The sequence below is a fragment of the Harmonia axyridis genome, chromosome 3 (assembly GCF_914767665.1).
Source record: "Harmonia axyridis chromosome 3, icHarAxyr1.1, whole genome shotgun sequence".
Taxonomy (NCBI): Eukaryota; Metazoa; Arthropoda; class Insecta; order Coleoptera; family Coccinellidae; genus Harmonia; species Harmonia axyridis.
In genome coordinates, this window is record NC_059503.1 from 51,582,868 (window position 1) to 51,598,771 (window position 15,904).

At 32.9% G+C, this 15,904-nt stretch overlaps 2 protein-coding genes across 2 annotated transcripts; one reads left to right on the forward strand and one right to left on the reverse strand.

Annotated features, from left to right (window-relative positions):
* Nucleotides 1-2,328: 2,328 nt before the first annotated feature.
* Nucleotides 2,329-15,889, reverse strand: LOC123674811 (ribosome biogenesis protein BOP1 homolog). Its single transcript, XM_045609901.1, has 9 exons — nucleotides 15,700-15,889; nucleotides 15,317-15,638; nucleotides 14,817-15,211; nucleotides 14,491-14,756; nucleotides 6,949-7,113; nucleotides 5,610-5,995; nucleotides 4,557-4,847; nucleotides 2,647-2,995; nucleotides 2,329-2,569 (listed from the first exon to the last, which is right to left on the reverse strand). Exons 1-9 carry the CDS (start codon nucleotides 15,808-15,810, stop codon nucleotides 2,413-2,415), a joined length of 2,442 nt encoding a protein of 813 aa, XP_045465857.1. The 5' UTR covers nucleotides 15,811-15,889; the 3' UTR covers nucleotides 2,329-2,412.
* Nucleotides 10,001-13,653, forward strand: LOC123674810. Its single transcript, XM_045609900.1, has 2 exons — nucleotides 10,001-13,427; nucleotides 13,511-13,653. The coding sequence occupies exons 1-2, from the start codon at nucleotides 10,094-10,096 to the stop codon at nucleotides 13,618-13,620; spliced, it is 3,444 nt and encodes a 1,147-aa protein (XP_045465856.1). The 5' UTR covers nucleotides 10,001-10,093; the 3' UTR covers nucleotides 13,621-13,653.
* Nucleotides 15,890-15,904: the final 15 nt, after the last annotated feature.

Sequence of the window (15,904 nt, forward strand, 5' to 3'; positions counted from 1 at the left end):
GAATGATAAGATAACATTTTAATTCTGGAATGAAGTGTTATGGTTTACCAAGTTCTAAAATATATTTACAATCAAATAAGGAAAAATATTTATGTTATCAACAACCTACCAAAAAAACTGAACATCTGCAATGTAGAATGTTTTTCATAATTGCCTGTTTCGAAAAATAAGTGTAATTACTCTATTGAAATTTTATTCAGAGTTTACATCAAAAATAGGTATTTTTGTTGAAAGTTTTCAAAATTATTTTGCCTATACAGGATGTACCGGGAAAAATGCGACAAACGGATACCATGAATGAAGGTCATCATGGAGGACTCTTATCGAGGGGTTTCATTCGCCTGAGTGCCTTCGATTAGGATATGCAGGGTGATGTTCATCTCATTACTGAAATTTTACAGTTCAATAACTCTTTAACTAATCGACTATATCAACGTGCTCAAAAATGTATTGAATTGGTGGGATACCATTTTGAACAATTCCTTCTGCACTGAAAATATTTTATTCATTTTGTTTTTGATTTATTGTTTTCAAGTTCAAATATTCTCAGTTAATTTTCTGTTTTTGTTCTATTCTTTATCCAGTTAGTTGATTGAAAGTTTTTTTAAATTATTTGAGAGAAATTTAGGGAAGGCATTCGTAAAGAGTGAAAAACTGCAATTTTCGAATAATTCTACCAATAAATTCAAAATGTGTATTAAGCACCCTGTATGGCGGCGCGAAGCAGAGATTTAGAGTTATCAATTAATTTTTGTTTACAACGAAAAAAAAATAATATTAACGTACAGGGTGATCCAAATTTCAAGAAAATGAAAAAGTCTAGTCTGGATCTGATTTCATATTCTATTTCAGAAATATTGAATGCGCGCGATAGAAAAGAATGACAAAACTTCCAAATTCGAAATTATTCGGTGAATTAATTGAAGAGTTATTGAACTAAAGAAAATTCACTATTAAGGGAATGTTTATTGATCACCCTCTGCATGACCGTGCCAAACAGAGATTTAGAATTTTTATCGTAAAATAATTCTTTGTGGTTGCGAAAACGGAAAAAAAAATCATAATGTTCACGTACAGGGTGATCCAATATTCACAAAAATAGAAAATGTCTGAAAATTTCCTGGTCCGGATCTGATTTATTCGATTTCAGAAATTTTGAAGGAATGAGATAGTAAAAGGTGACAAATTTTCAGAATTTGAAATTATTCGGCCCATTGGTTAAAGAGTTTTTGAACTGTAAAATTTAACTCATGAGATGAAAATCACAAATATTATCTATGTGAGTATCATATAAATTTATTTTTTCGCGTGTGAAATAAACTGTCGTCTAAATGAGAAATTTTTAAGGAAAAGAACGGATCAATTTAATATTTTAAATTATTCAATAAAAGGTACCTGTGCAAAGTTTTTTGCAAAGCAGGTATTCATACTAAACAAGGTTGTTTAGTATGAATACCTGCTTTCATTTACATTTATACCTACATGCAGTTGAAACAAGCGCGGTCCCAGGGGGCGCGGGTTTAAGGGGGTCGTGTAACACATAAGTAAAGATGATAAATACCCCTAAAAAATTAAAAATAAACGATGATAATTTATTCCATTTTTCCTTATACATAATAATATAGGACCTTTAGGGGGCTATGTTGCCCGTACATAGGATGGCCCTTACAAAGTAAATTTATTTAATATATCATTCTACTTCCTCCCTTTTACATCCATTTATGTGACCCTGGTTCTTGTATTTATTCTATTCATCACTATGTCTATATTGAACACTCTATAACTTGGGAACCTACGATGATCAGAATCTTCTAATCAGCTTTTCTCATTAAGGGCATAAAGGTCTACAAAAAACAATACTAACATTTGATATTAACCAGTTACCATTTTCAAACATTCAGGTGCCTGGTGAATTGAAATACAAACAGAAAAGATCGTAAATTGACAAGAGCAAAGTGAGCAAATATCCCCAGATTTGTCAACAGTTCAAGCAGTAACAAGTATTTGGTTGGTACCAAAAAAAAAAGTGACAATATGCCATCACTATAGATATAAGATGCTAACAGATAACTTCAAAACAATTCAAAGAGGGCATTTCCTACACAATACAATATTTTACGATATTATATAAGCTTGCCTTCTTATGTGGTTCTATGTGAGGGCCATGGAATGATCCAGTGACTTTTTTCTTCGGTTATAATATCATGTATTGTATCTTATCTCTTTCAATATTATTTTTATTTCGTTTCTTTTTCTCTATTTAACTTTGTTTTTTTTTCACTTTTTTTCTTAAATTATACGGGTATTGAATAATTATAATTGAAAGAGTACATTTTCCAACAATTTATTTATTAACTTCGAAGAAAATATAACAAAATATGTATATATAAAAATAAATATTTTATTCAATACTCAATGTGTGTACAAATTAATGGTACCATCAGCACCGGATGAAAATACCCATGGTTCCATAGGATGAAAATGAACACCAAAGATTCCAAAATCATTGTACTGCTTGTGATCTTCCAACCTTTTCAAGGGAACAATTAATGGGTTCTGAAGTAAATCACTGCAAAAGAACAAAACAATTAGTGTTGAAAAAGACATCTCTTCATTGTTAAAAATCTCAAATAAAATTATACTCACTTATAGACCATTCCATGGGAAACAATCAAACTTTTATCATCGGAACCTGATGCAAACAAAGGATACCTCTTATGGAATGCAACACCTCTTACAGCTGTACCATGAAGCCTCAAAACTTGGTATGGTTTAGTGCTAAGATCCAAATCAAACCACAAAACTTTTCTATCATAAGTACCAACAAGGAGATTATCACCACCCGGATGAATTGCCATCGTCGATATCCATTTACAGTTCGTCATCAACTTTTTCACTAATGTCTGTTTAACCAGATCATATATTCTCACATGTCTCTGAGTGGCTACAAAGAGGCAGGGTTTGGTTGGGTGGAAAAGCACACACTGGATGAGACCTGAAACAATTTAATAACAACTTGAAGAAAGTATTCGAGACAGTATTGCAAATGAATATTTCACATTTAGTAATATGAAATAATATTAATGTAATATTAATGTAACGAGCGTTCATTTAAATTCGTGGTCAAGAGTGCTGTAGAGAAAGATTTTCTGTGATTACCAGTAGAGCTTAGCTTGTACCATGTCTATAACATTTGTTTAAATACTTCGAATATGGGAACTACAGAGTGTTCCTTTACATTCGAGTGCTGTGGAGAAATTAGAGTGGATTTTCTGTGATTACAAGTGGCGCTCAGCTTGTACCATATCACCAACATCTGTTCACATACTTCGAATCAGGGAACTATATGATACAAGCTAAGAGCTACTTGTAATCACAGAAAATCAACTCTAATAACTCCACAGCACTCTTTATTTTGAATTTAAATGAACACATGTTAGATTCCATATGGATATTGTAGATCAAAGATAACAGGTGTTTTTTAGCTGCATGAGAAGTTTCGATGGTTGTTGTTTGACAATTGAGAATGTCAGACTGTGTTGACATATCTGTTCAGTAAGGTTTGGCAAGGCAGTAAGGAATGGCAATTCATAACGAATCGTTTAACACCAGAACAACGCTTCTAAATTGCAGAAACTTAATTTGAAGAAATAAAAATATTCGTGAAGTTCATACAGCACGTCGTCCATTTTACAGTCAACATAATCGGCCTAGTGAACAAGCAATTTGTACAGTTGATTGTTTTCGCACTAATTTCACTCTTCCCAATTCAAAACCAACAGAACAAATAAATGTGCGTACCAAAGAGAATATTTCTGCTGAAGCGCGAAGTGTTGAAGATGACGCTGAAATGTCGATACGTCGCCGTTTTCAACTTGTTGGCCTTTGTCCTTCGACTACATGGAAAATTTTACTTGAAGATCTTAGCTAACGTGCCAAGGCAAATGACCATCTTTTACGTCGCATTTTCGTTTATTGAGCTAATTTGAAACAGGCCATAAGGATGGACTGGTGCATTTTCATTTCAAATGAGAAAGGAACTGCGGTTACAGTAAGTGACAAGTGCTATCGAGCCATGCTGACTGTTTGTTTCAAAAAATTAATCAGCTAAACATCGACGGCATTTGGTTCCAACAAGACGGCGCAACTTGCCATACAGCACACTTTTTTTTTAATTTACTATCAATTTATTGCAAAATCAATTTGATGGCATTTTTATTTCCGAAAGTGGTCCTGTTAACTGGCCCTCTCGTTAGTGCAACTTGACGCCTATTGATTACTGAAGCATTTGAATATTCAAACCACTATTAACGCCATATGTCCAGATTTATTGGAAAAAGTGGTGAAATTGAACCGATAGAATGGACTTTGTAAAACTCGTAGCCGCGGCGCATATTTGAAAAATGAATGCCATGAAATTATCTACCAGATTATAGTTATAATTGTCGGTCTCACTTGTCATTTGAAGTTCTCAACCTCTTAAAAAAAACAGCCGTTACTTCTAACTTGAAAGAAGGTAATTACCTAGTTAAGTGAAAAATGTTAATTTTGCTCACCTTTAGGTTTAGAGAGAGGTAGTTGAGATCGTCTCTGTGATATCTGGGATATGACAACAGATCTGTTTTGACCATCCGGCATGACTGTGGCGAAATAGTCTCCCTTACCATGCCATGTGACTTGCGAGACCTCTTTGAAATGTGTCAATACTATCCTTACACCCCTTTTGTATAATTCATCCTCTGGAAGAGACCACTGCACCGTTGTTCTGACTCTCTCTATCATCACAGCTTCCACTGATTGGGCTTCAAAGAGTACAGAATCTGTTTTCGAAGCAACCATTGCATCGCCTGAAAAATATTTCAATAAAAAGCACCGCAAGTTTTATGCTATAATTTTTTATTTTCTCTCGTATCAAAGTATATCTGAGCCATTATGGAAATAATCATATATATTTATATATTGTGGGTAGGATGATATAAATATTGGACGTGAGTTGAATTGCTTTCGATGAATCCTAAAAATTTGAAGGAAAAATGTAGTAGAAAGTTTGGTCCTTTGTGTTGGTGATTTCCTTGGATATTTTCCGTATAGGGTGCCCTTAATTTAATGCTCCCTAAAAGGATTTCGAGAACTAAAAGACTTAGAGAAAAATTATTTAAGGACCCCTCATTTTTTTTTATCATAATAATAAACGTTTATAATATTTCACTGTAGTTTGGTTTCTGTTCAAGAGTCTGTTATGAGTATCATATAAAATAAACCATAAAAACTACTGAAGAAAATATTTTAAAATTTTTCGAATATCTTGAATAGAAACCAAGATATAGCGAAATATATGAAGCAGTCATTTTTCAGGAACTCGAGTATGAGTTGTCATTTTAATTTTCAGATTATTCTATAATCTATATGAACATTTTCCATGACATCTAACACTCAAAAACTTTATTATTTTAATTATGAAAAAAATTCCCTTCAGAACCATTAGAAACTTTTAGTTGTTTACAAATTGAAAGAAATCAACCATTTTTAACCCCCAAAATTCTAACAAAAACTTCAAAACAAAAAAACAAAAATTTCGGCGATATACCCTTCGTTTTTATGTAACTTACCAACATGAGGGTTGATGAGAAGGACCCTTTTACCGCTAGCAACCAAAATCAGGGATAATCCAGCATTTGGACACCACTCAACAGACCTCACAACATCGTCAGTCTTTATGGTCTTCAAGCATCTAGCAGTACAGACTTCCCATATCTTCACTGTACCATCGTCGGACCCACTCAACAGGAATTTACCAGATTTATCTGTACTTATGGTACGAATCATGTCTTCGTGTCCCTTGTATTGTCTAGAGAGAACGTTGGGGAAAGGTTGGAGATCCTTTGGACTTGGCAGTTTAGGAACCAAAGCTTCTGGTTCGATGTTTATCTTCATCTTTATCGCTCTCGGACAGAGATAAAGATCTAGGCATCTCAGGAAACGTTCCCTTACATATCTGTATTCAATAAATTATTTATAAATTAGTGTTTGAGAAAATGACTTCGAATTCAATAGAATGATTTCATTGCGACCTATTTCTTATATGTTTTGTAGTAAATTTCACACCATGGTTTATTATTCTCTTTTTTAGTAGAAAAACTATCTCAAAACATGAAAAGAAAAAATAAAAATGTCTACATGGAAAAATCAAAATAAATATTTGATTTGAACTATTGATTGTTGGTTAGATAAAATGTTCTGAAGTGAAAGCTATAAGGGCTAGTACTCAATAGTAAAAAATAAAGTATTAAAAATAATTTTAGCAATACATATTTCCAATGTAGCAAAAATATTTCAACACATGGAAAAATAATAATAATAAATATCTATATGTACAAATTCAAATAAATATCTGATTTGAACTTAGACCTATTAGTTGTTAGTTAAATAAAATGCTCTAAACTGCAAAACCATATTAGCTAGGACTTAAAAGTAAAAAATAATGCATTCAAAATAATTTCAAGTTTACAGTGGCGACACTAAAGAGGGGAGGGCAGCGGGGCCCAGACACCCCATAATTTTTGCTGGTCCCCCTGAAATATGGCATCAACAAAAAAATTCAACATGAATTTTGCCATCAATAACTTTTTTTATGAAATGTTCATGATTACATATAATTTCAATTCAATTAAATTTATTTAGTATTAATTTCCTTTTTTTCCCCTATTCTTAAAAACTGGCGTTGCCACTGCAATGTTATAATGCATATTTTTGAAGTATTATCCCATGATTTTTAGCATTCAATATTAAATAATTGTATTCTCAAAATAGGAGGGTCAGTATGATATTCCAAACAATTTTTATACCAAATTTCTTGTCAACAGCTTTTACAGTTCATAAAATGAATAATAAACCAAACCATCTCTTTGAATAATCTTTGACAAAACAAACATTTGAACAATATCTCACCTTTTATACGAAGGTACCTTCCTCAAAGAATCGAATTTCTGGGGTACAAAATGAGATTTCCTCTTCCAAGGAGTATCTTTGAATTTGTTCCACTGCTTCATTTCTCTTTCATCAAACAAATATTCTGGCGGCGGATTATAAGATTCTGAGTGACCAGGTAAAAGCCTAAAATATTAAATAAAATAACGTTATTCAATCGGTAAATACAAGGTGATTCCAGAGGAGGCCGTTAGATTTCAAAGAAGTTTACACTAGTCAAGACAGTTGAGGAACAATGTTTGGTTTATGGTTGGGGGCCTTAGTTGAGCTTCAACAGGGTGGTTTGTCTGATTCTACTTAATTCAATAACTTTGGCATGGCTCATTCAAATTTGATGAAATTTTCAGGATAGCACAATTAATAGGAGTGGGTACATTTGTTAATTTCAATGCTTTTCATAATACAAGGTTCTTGTGATAGTTTCAGGGTTCTTGTGATAATTTCAGATTAATTGTGCGGTTTGAAAAAACACCCTAAATATAACATCTCCAAAACCATAAATAATTCATCATTAATCAGGTTTTTATCCATTTATTTGGCACACCTCCGGTTTTCGGAGTGAAATTTCAATATTGTTCTTTATTCAAAAAAAATTCCCGAGAAAACCAGAGATGTGCCAAAAAAAATGGAAAATACTTGAATACTGATTCATTATGGCAGAATCTGAAACAGGTAAAGAAGTTTCGAAAACGTAATGTACAAGGTGTTTTTTTCAACCTGTACAATTAATGTGAAATTATCACAATAAAACACGGTATTTTGAAAAAAGTGTTGGAATTATTGAATGCACTCATTCATATTATACAACACTAAAGATTTCATCAAAATTGAATAAGCCATACCAAATTTATTGAAGTAGAATCGGACAAATCACCAAGTAGTCTCAAAGAGGCCCCCAACCATTAACCAAACATCATTTCAAAACTGTCTTGACTAATATAAACTTTTCTTAAAATCTCACCGTCTTTCTCTGAATAATTATAGTTCTCGAACATAACCTCCCAAAATGAGATTCTAAATTATTTATCTTGTAGAGCAAGAGCCCGTGAGTGCCAGACCTTCGGATTTTCATAAAAGCTGAAAATTTTTCTATGTGTGTCCCTAGTACAGGTAAGAATGATCCCCACCCATGAAGCTGAGGCAGCGGTGGCTTTGGCAGGTAACAGGTAACAAAGGTGTATAAAATTCCATCTCAAATTTATCATAAAATAAAACTTAATTTTTTTATATTTGATTCATAATAATATCAAAACTCGCGTCGCTCATTGCCAGACAGTTAGTATGGTTGCAACCCTCTGCCGGACACCCTTAAACTATTATAATTTATAATTATACTTACGTTATATTATAAAATCTCAATTTTATATATAATTTTTTGGGGGCCTATTAATCTATGTTTACATGATAGCCGGACAGTTTCGACGGTTCTATCATCTTGCTAGACGCATTCAAAGTGAGCATTAGTTCGGGGAGCAAGGAGCGTATACAGTAACTAGTGCGAGTGAGACAGAGCGCTTGGTCTATTGCGGCCCTTTACTGCGCATCAGCTGTTGTTTATTGTAACTATCTGGTGAACGGCTATGCTCATAATAAATGTATTATTTTTCTGTGCAGTTTATAAAATAAATGTGATCAGTTGTAATAAAGTGCTATCATGAGTGACGAAAAAATAGTTTGCTTTGTTTGTAAGAAAAGTGATGAACACATAATATTATTTTCTGAAGAAACTTTAAAAAAATGCCAGACTATTCTTAAATTACGAAAAATACATAAGCTAAAATACAGAGACATTACTTTACCTAGTGAATACACCGAGAGTGGTTATCACAGAGTATGTTACAAGGTATTTACAGGTCTTATGAAAAAATATTTCACCTCTCAACCATTAAGTGCTGAAAAACAAAAAGGAAAAAAACAAGAGAGTTGTGTAATTACAAGCAACTCATCTTCAACCTTGTCGTCGATACGAGATTTGAGTTCCAAACTACCTGATCTACAATCTTCGTCAACAGAATCTTCATCTCAACTAATTTTACTATCCCAGTCCACAGAAACACAACCTTCGACATCTGAAAATGAATCTCATTTACAGTCTGTACCCTCAGAATCTCCCACGACATCTCAGCCAGCTCCAATTTGTGAATCAATAGGTCTACAATCTGCAACTCTTCGAGATATTGCTGACGTTTTCGAACCAGAAGTTATTGATAATAATTTTGTAACTCAAGATGTTAATATTTCGACTGATAATATTGCTGGTAAAAATGATAATGAAGTTGTTTGTATATTTTGTAATAAAAAGAAGAAAAAAGTGCGATCGAGAATGATTCTGCTTCATGCAGCTGATGTTCAGCAATTTAAAGATAGTGTCAAACCTAATATTGAAAGTCATGAAGAGTTTACAGATTTTTCTAATAAATTGGATAATTTTTCTGGCTCAAAAATCTATTATCATACTGAATGCCGAGTTGATTTTAATAATAAGTTATCTTCATTAAAAGCAACGCCTAGCAAAACGGAGTGGCATTATCACCGGGAGTATCATCAAACAGTTTTTAACGAAATTAGTACAATCATTAAAGAAGATGTGATTAAAAAAGGGCGGTGTTTTTTATTAGTGTATTTACATGAATCATATATCGATTTATTAGAAAAAATTTTTCAAGAAAATTCTATTCAAATGACAGCTACTTTCACAGCACACCACCTTGAAGAAAAAATTTTAAAAGTATTCTCTAAGGATATAAAATTCTTTACTGTTCGTAATAAAAAAATACTAGCTCCAAAATATCTAGAAGCCATCGATGATTCAGTACTGGATAATTTACAACAAGAAAACATTTTACAAAAATCTGCATTGATTCTGAGAAAAATAATACTCCAAATAGAAAAAAAAAAATTATCAACAAAAAATATAACATCACAGCATTTAATATCCGGAGAAGTTTCAATACCAGAAGAATTATCAGACTTTTATTCTACCCTTCTTGGTGGATGTAACCAAAAACGAAAGACTGGCCAAAAATGTTCTCGTCTAGTTCGTTCTTATTGTCAAGATGTTATTTTCGGAGTTCATGATGGTCGAGTTAAAACGTCAAAGCATATCATGTTAGGTATGACTCTAAAAAGCTTAACAAGCAGCAGAAAAATAATTGACATTATAAACAGATATGGACACTGTATTAGTTATCAAGGCGTTGAAGAATTAGAAACTGAAACTACATTTACATCAATGAAAAAGTCTAGCTTATGTCCAGAAAAAATAAAAAAAAAACCAGAGCTTTTTACTGGTGTGGCATACGATAATTTTGATCGTTTTGTTGAAACTTCTAGTGGTAAGGATACTTTACACGACACAGTCGGAATAATATACCAAAATATCGATGCAGATACAACTGACGAGCCTGAAATGTCCGAAGTTTCAAGTGAAAATACTTCGCCGAATAAAAAAAGAAGAAGAAGAACATTTGATGAAATAAATATAGATGAAATGCCATACCCTAAGAAACCCAAAATGACAAGTGAGTTACAATTATCAGTCGATGATATAGAATGTATAGACTCTCAAATAAACACGGAAATTGACAACATATGGATGATTAGTCACGCTTTAGAATTACCTGATGTACCTATGTGGGTTGGTTTCAATAGTCAGATTGATGATCAGGATAGTCCACAACAACATATATCTTACTTGACGCCGATAAATGCATCTCCAACCAGTACACCAATCGTATTAGAAACTATGAAACAAAGCCAAAAAATAGCTGAAGATTTACAGCAACCCTACATACAGGTAACCTACGATCTAGCTATAGCTAAAGTAGCGTTACAAATACAAGCTACAGAAAAACCAACATTTGATAATTTATTCATTCATTTAGGACCATTTCATATAATGATGGCTTACTTCAAAGCTATCGGTAAAGTAATTAATGATTGTGGGTTGACTACTGTAATGGTTGAGAGTAATTTGCTGGCAAACGGTTCAGTTAATGGGTTTTTAGAGGGAAAACACTTTAATCGCTGCAAAAGATTGCATCCTTTAGTAGCATTAGGACTAGAAATACTACATTTTAAATCATTTTTACAAAATGATAACATTACCTTAACTGAGGATATAATAGATGAAGTTAAAAGACTCCAAAATTGCAAAATTTCTTTGTTTGAAATTGAAAATGATGGCCTTAAAGAGCTGATAAATAACTACGGTATCTACAAACAACAAACCCTTAACGGGGAGCATGGTAAAACGTCACAATTTTATCTAATTTATATAAATCTTATACATCATTACTTGGACTTGTCTCGAAGTATTCGTGCTGGAAATTTTCAACTCTTTAAATCAGTGTTACCTAAAATTACAAGCATTTTTTTTATATTGAATCAACAAAACTATGCTAGGTGGAGCGTCAAATATTATGATAATCTACTGCAAGTTGACAAAACTCATCCTGATTTGTATGAAGGATTCCTAAAAGGCTGTTTTGGAATTAAAAGAACTACCAAGCCATTTTCAAGACAACCTATTGACCTGGTTCTAGAGCAAACTATAAATGCAGAAGCTGCAAGAAGGCTGACAGGTGTTATACACTTCACTAACTCAATTTCGGCGCGACAACGGTGGGCTCGAAACCATGATGTGAGATCTACAATTATAAGTCAAGTTTATCTTGAACTTGGACTACAAAAACATCAAGATATTTCAGCAGATTTGAATCCCCATAATATCAGGAAAAACGCCAAACAATTACAACAATTTGTCGCAACTTTCGATCAATTTATCAATCCTTTCAGTTTAGAAGTTCCCAAAGACCAATTAGTAAATATTTCATCAGGAAAGTCCGCATCACTGCCAGTAGAAGAATTTCTATTAAATTTAGAAGCTAACGGCGATAGCCTTCGAAAAACATTCATTTCTGAATGCCAATCTGATATTACGCGATTTGAAAAAGCTATTAAAAAAAAATCTATTAATAATTTTTCTAAAGATTATGAAAAAAAAAAAATTAAAGTCGGTGGACAAATTCAAGAAGTTAAAATTCAAAGGGATTTATTTGGACGTATGCTGGGAATCTCAATGGATTACAGCATTGACATTTCAAAAATCTTATCCTACCCGATTACTTCAGTACCGTTGTCAATGTGTCATTTGGATGGGACCGTTTGCAAGACCGATAAATCTGCTTTGATGAAATGTTTAGAGAAAGAGGCCGAGCATGAACAGCCATCTCAAATTGATATTCTAATAATTGACGGTTTTTTTTTGTTACATACAATGAAAAATGTTCCTAGAAAATTCGGAGACATTTCTAAAAAAATGTTGCAGATGGTAACTCAATTAAAAGCGTCAAGAATTGATGTCGTTTTCGACCAGTATTTTACCCCATCGATAAAAGGATACGAACGTTCTCTGCGATTTGAATCTGCACAATTGGAGTATACTATTGCTGGTCCTGAACAAGTCCGTCCTAGTGACTTTGTCAAAGAATTAAAAAATTCTAATTTTAAAGAAGCTCTAGTTGATTTTTTTATTTTACACTGGGCTTCTGACGAAATGGCGCCGTTTATTGGCAATAAAATGATACATATAAATTTCAGAAAATGTCATTCGTTTACTGTTAATGAGGCCAAAAAAGTGATGTCAGGTGTAAATGAGGAATTGTCTTGCCCAGAGCATGAAGAAGCAGACACCAAAATAGTGTACCACGCGTGTAAAATTAACCATGAAGCAAACATTGTGATTCGAACTGTTGACACCGATGTTGCTGCTATAATGCTAAGTCACATGCATCGTCTTAATGATGGATCACATGTTTGGATGCTTACAGGAGCTGGAAATAATTTAAGATATGTGGACCTAACTAATATACACGCCAAATTAGGAGAATCTATTTGCAGAAGTTTACCTGGACTACACGCTTTCACAGGATGTGATTACAATCCTGCATTTTACAGAAAAGCAAAATTAAAACCGTTTAAATTGTTAAAAAAATATGTAGAGTTTCAACAAGCATTCATGAAGTTTGGTGACAGCAAAATCATCGAAAATAACAATGAACAAGTATTAATCTTCGATATAATTCAAAGTTTTGTATGCTATCTATACAATATGAATGATATCAATGATGTTGATGCTGCTAGGCTACAAATGTTTATTAATTCGTATACAGTATCTGATGTGAACGAAGCTTTTAATCGAAAAAAGTTGCAAAATTTCGATGCTAGCTGTTTACCACCTTGCAAAAGTGAGCTATGGCAGCAATTTTTGCGAGCGAATTACATATGTAGCATATGGAACAACGCTCACTTACAAAAGCCAACAGCATATAAACCAGTAAATAATGGTTGGATACTGGAAAATGACCACTACTATTTTAAATGGTTTGAAGGAGATCAATTACCGACTTATGTCAGCGAATCTCTAAAAACAGTTCCAGGTATTTGATAATTATGTTAAATTATTATACATTAATTTTGGACTATTTGTAATTAAATTAACTTGGTTTTTTTACTATTGCAGAAAACAATGAAGAAGGCGATATTGAAGACGATCAATCCACAGAATGGAATAATAGTGACGAGGAATATGGATGTATTGACGACGACGATGAAAATGATGAAAATGTTTAAAGATTTTATTAAAATAAATATATTTTTCTGTAACTTTTTTATTTTAAAAAAAATTTGCCCTTTGATATAATAAACAATAAAATTTGATTTACTTTATTTAATTTCATTCATTTAATTCATTGGCTTTACAATTTTGATAGAATTGAAAATAATAAACTTCGTAAAAATGAAAAATAATATAAATAAAATTATTAGAGTTTCGATATGATTGGAGTTGTATTAGAACAATTTTACTGAGTACTGTTTTAAATATTTGTTATTCAAACTGTAAAAATTTATTTAATGAAATTTCTTGACTAAGAAAAAAATAAGCTGCACAATTTGAACTTGATAACAGTGGATGCGCAGTGAAGGACCGCAATAGACCAAGCACTCTGTCTCACTCGCACTAGTTACTGTATACGTTCCTTGCTCCCCGAACTACTGCTCACTTTGAATGCGTCTAGCAAGATGATAGAACCGTCGAAACTGTCCGGCTATCATGTAAACATAGATTAATAGGCCCCCAAAAAATTATATATAAAATTGAGATTTTATAATATAACGTAAGTATAATTATAAATTATAATAGTTTAAGGGTGTCCGGCAGAGGGTTGCAACCATACTAACTGTCTGGCAATGAGCAACGCGAGTTTTGATATTATTATGAATCAAATATAAAAAAATTAAGTTTTATTTTATGATAAATTTGAGATGGAATTTTATACACCTTTGTTACCTGTTACCTGCCAAAGCCACCGCTGCCTCAGCTTCATGGGTGGGGATCATTCTTACCTGTACTAGGGACACACATAGAAAAAGTTTCAGCTTTTATGAAAATCCGAAGGTCTGGCACTCACGGGCTCTTGGACTATTGGGCTGTTTCAGTACCTTTTAGGTGCGGGAATGTGTTTATATATTCTCCGCATTTCTTCAGCCTGATCATCACTTTTCCATAACATATAATATTGAGGCTCTTTCTTAGCCCTGAGTCTGGCAGCTTCCTCCCTAGTTTTGATCCATCCCATTTTTAAGGCATGAACCAATTTGGATACCTTTCTTTCTTCATCTTTGCTGGGAAGGAAAGATCTCTTATGTTCGGGGAAGTTACGAAGTGGCGTTTTCATAACCTCACTTGTGAACCATTCTACCCAAGGCTAAAAAACAGATGAATCATAAATACTTATAATCTATTAGAATATGGGATTAACACTTACAGCATATTCATCAAAGTTGGCATCAGGTATTTTTCCAGCCTTAATCCTCTTAATAAGTTTTATGTCTTCATCACTAAGCACAACGTTCTGACCAGTTTGGGGATCTTTTACAGTTCTCCAGAAATCTGGATCCTCCACTCTCTTAAGGAACTCATCTAACATATCACCAGTTTGTGGTTTAATGAGTTTTTTACCTTCCCAGTCATATCCGAAATGACTGTATTCATCATACCAATTTTTAGGTATATTTCCACATGTATTTCTAATATCTTCCTCATCAGAACTGTCATACTGATATTCATCTGGGACAGTTTCAGTTTTCTCCAATTTTTTTTCTGTTATTTCATTACCAATGATATTATTTTTTTTATTACTTTCTTTCCTCTTAGATGAACCTAAAAAACAAATACCATAAAAATTGCCCAGGTAGGATTTTGTCGATAGCAAAAATCATTCAAAAATAACTTGTTATTTCAACCTAAAATCAAAGAAATGAATACCTTTTTCGTGATCAATCCTTTTTTGGTTGCTTGTAGACGGCTTCTCTTTTTTTTCAATAATCTCTTTCTCAGATATTTCTGCTTGTTCACTATCAGAGTCGTTTTCTTCCTCTTCGGTGCTTTCCTCAAGTTCTTCTTCTGAGCTCCCTTCAAGTTCCTCTTCAGAGTCTTCCTCGTCGCTATTTCCTGATACATCTTCATCACTATTTTCAGATTCTTCTTCAGGATATTCGTCAACTTCATCTTCAGATTCTTCTAGTTCAGCCTCAGAATCAGAGCTATCTTCTACCTCACTTTCTATAGTGTTTAACAGTTCTTCATCCTATTACATAAATATCAAAATTTAATTTGGTTCCTTCATTAAAAAATTCTTATAAACTTACTGTTGAATTCTCACCACTTTCAATTATGGCTGTATCAATTTTTTCACTAACTTCATCTGCTGCCTTTTGATTTCCAGCAACTAATTTTCGTTTAAGCTTGTTGTTAGCCATTTTTTATAAAACAAGTATTTTGTTACAAAAAGCATGGACAATAAATGAATTTATTTAGGTTAGGAAATTAACCACAGAAACTGTGTAGTTTTCG

What these genes read in the sequence shown, in the direction of transcription:
- LOC123674810 (XM_045609900.1), top strand. Translation starts at nt 10,094, where the DNA reads ATGTTAGGTATGACTCTAAAAAGCTTAACAAGCAGCAGAAAAATAATT. An exon ending in ATCTCTAAAAACAGTTCCAG is followed by an intron (nt 13,428 to 13,510) that starts GTATTTGATAAT and finishes TTACTATTGCAG; the next exon opens with AAAACAATGAAGAAGGCGAT.
- LOC123674811 (XM_045609901.1), bottom strand. Translation starts at nt 15,810, where the DNA reads ATGGCTAACAACAAGCTTAAACGAAAATTAGTTGCTGGAAATCAAAAG. An exon ending in CCAACTTTGATGAATATGCT is followed by an intron (nt 14,757 to 14,816) that starts GTAAGTGTTAAT and finishes TCTGTTTTTTAG; the next exon opens with CCTTGGGTAGAATGGTTCAC. An exon ending in CACATTCCCGCACCTAAAAG is followed by an intron (nt 7,114 to 14,490) that starts GTACTGAAACAG and finishes TTAATATTTTAG; the next exon opens with GCTTTTACCTGGTCACTCAG.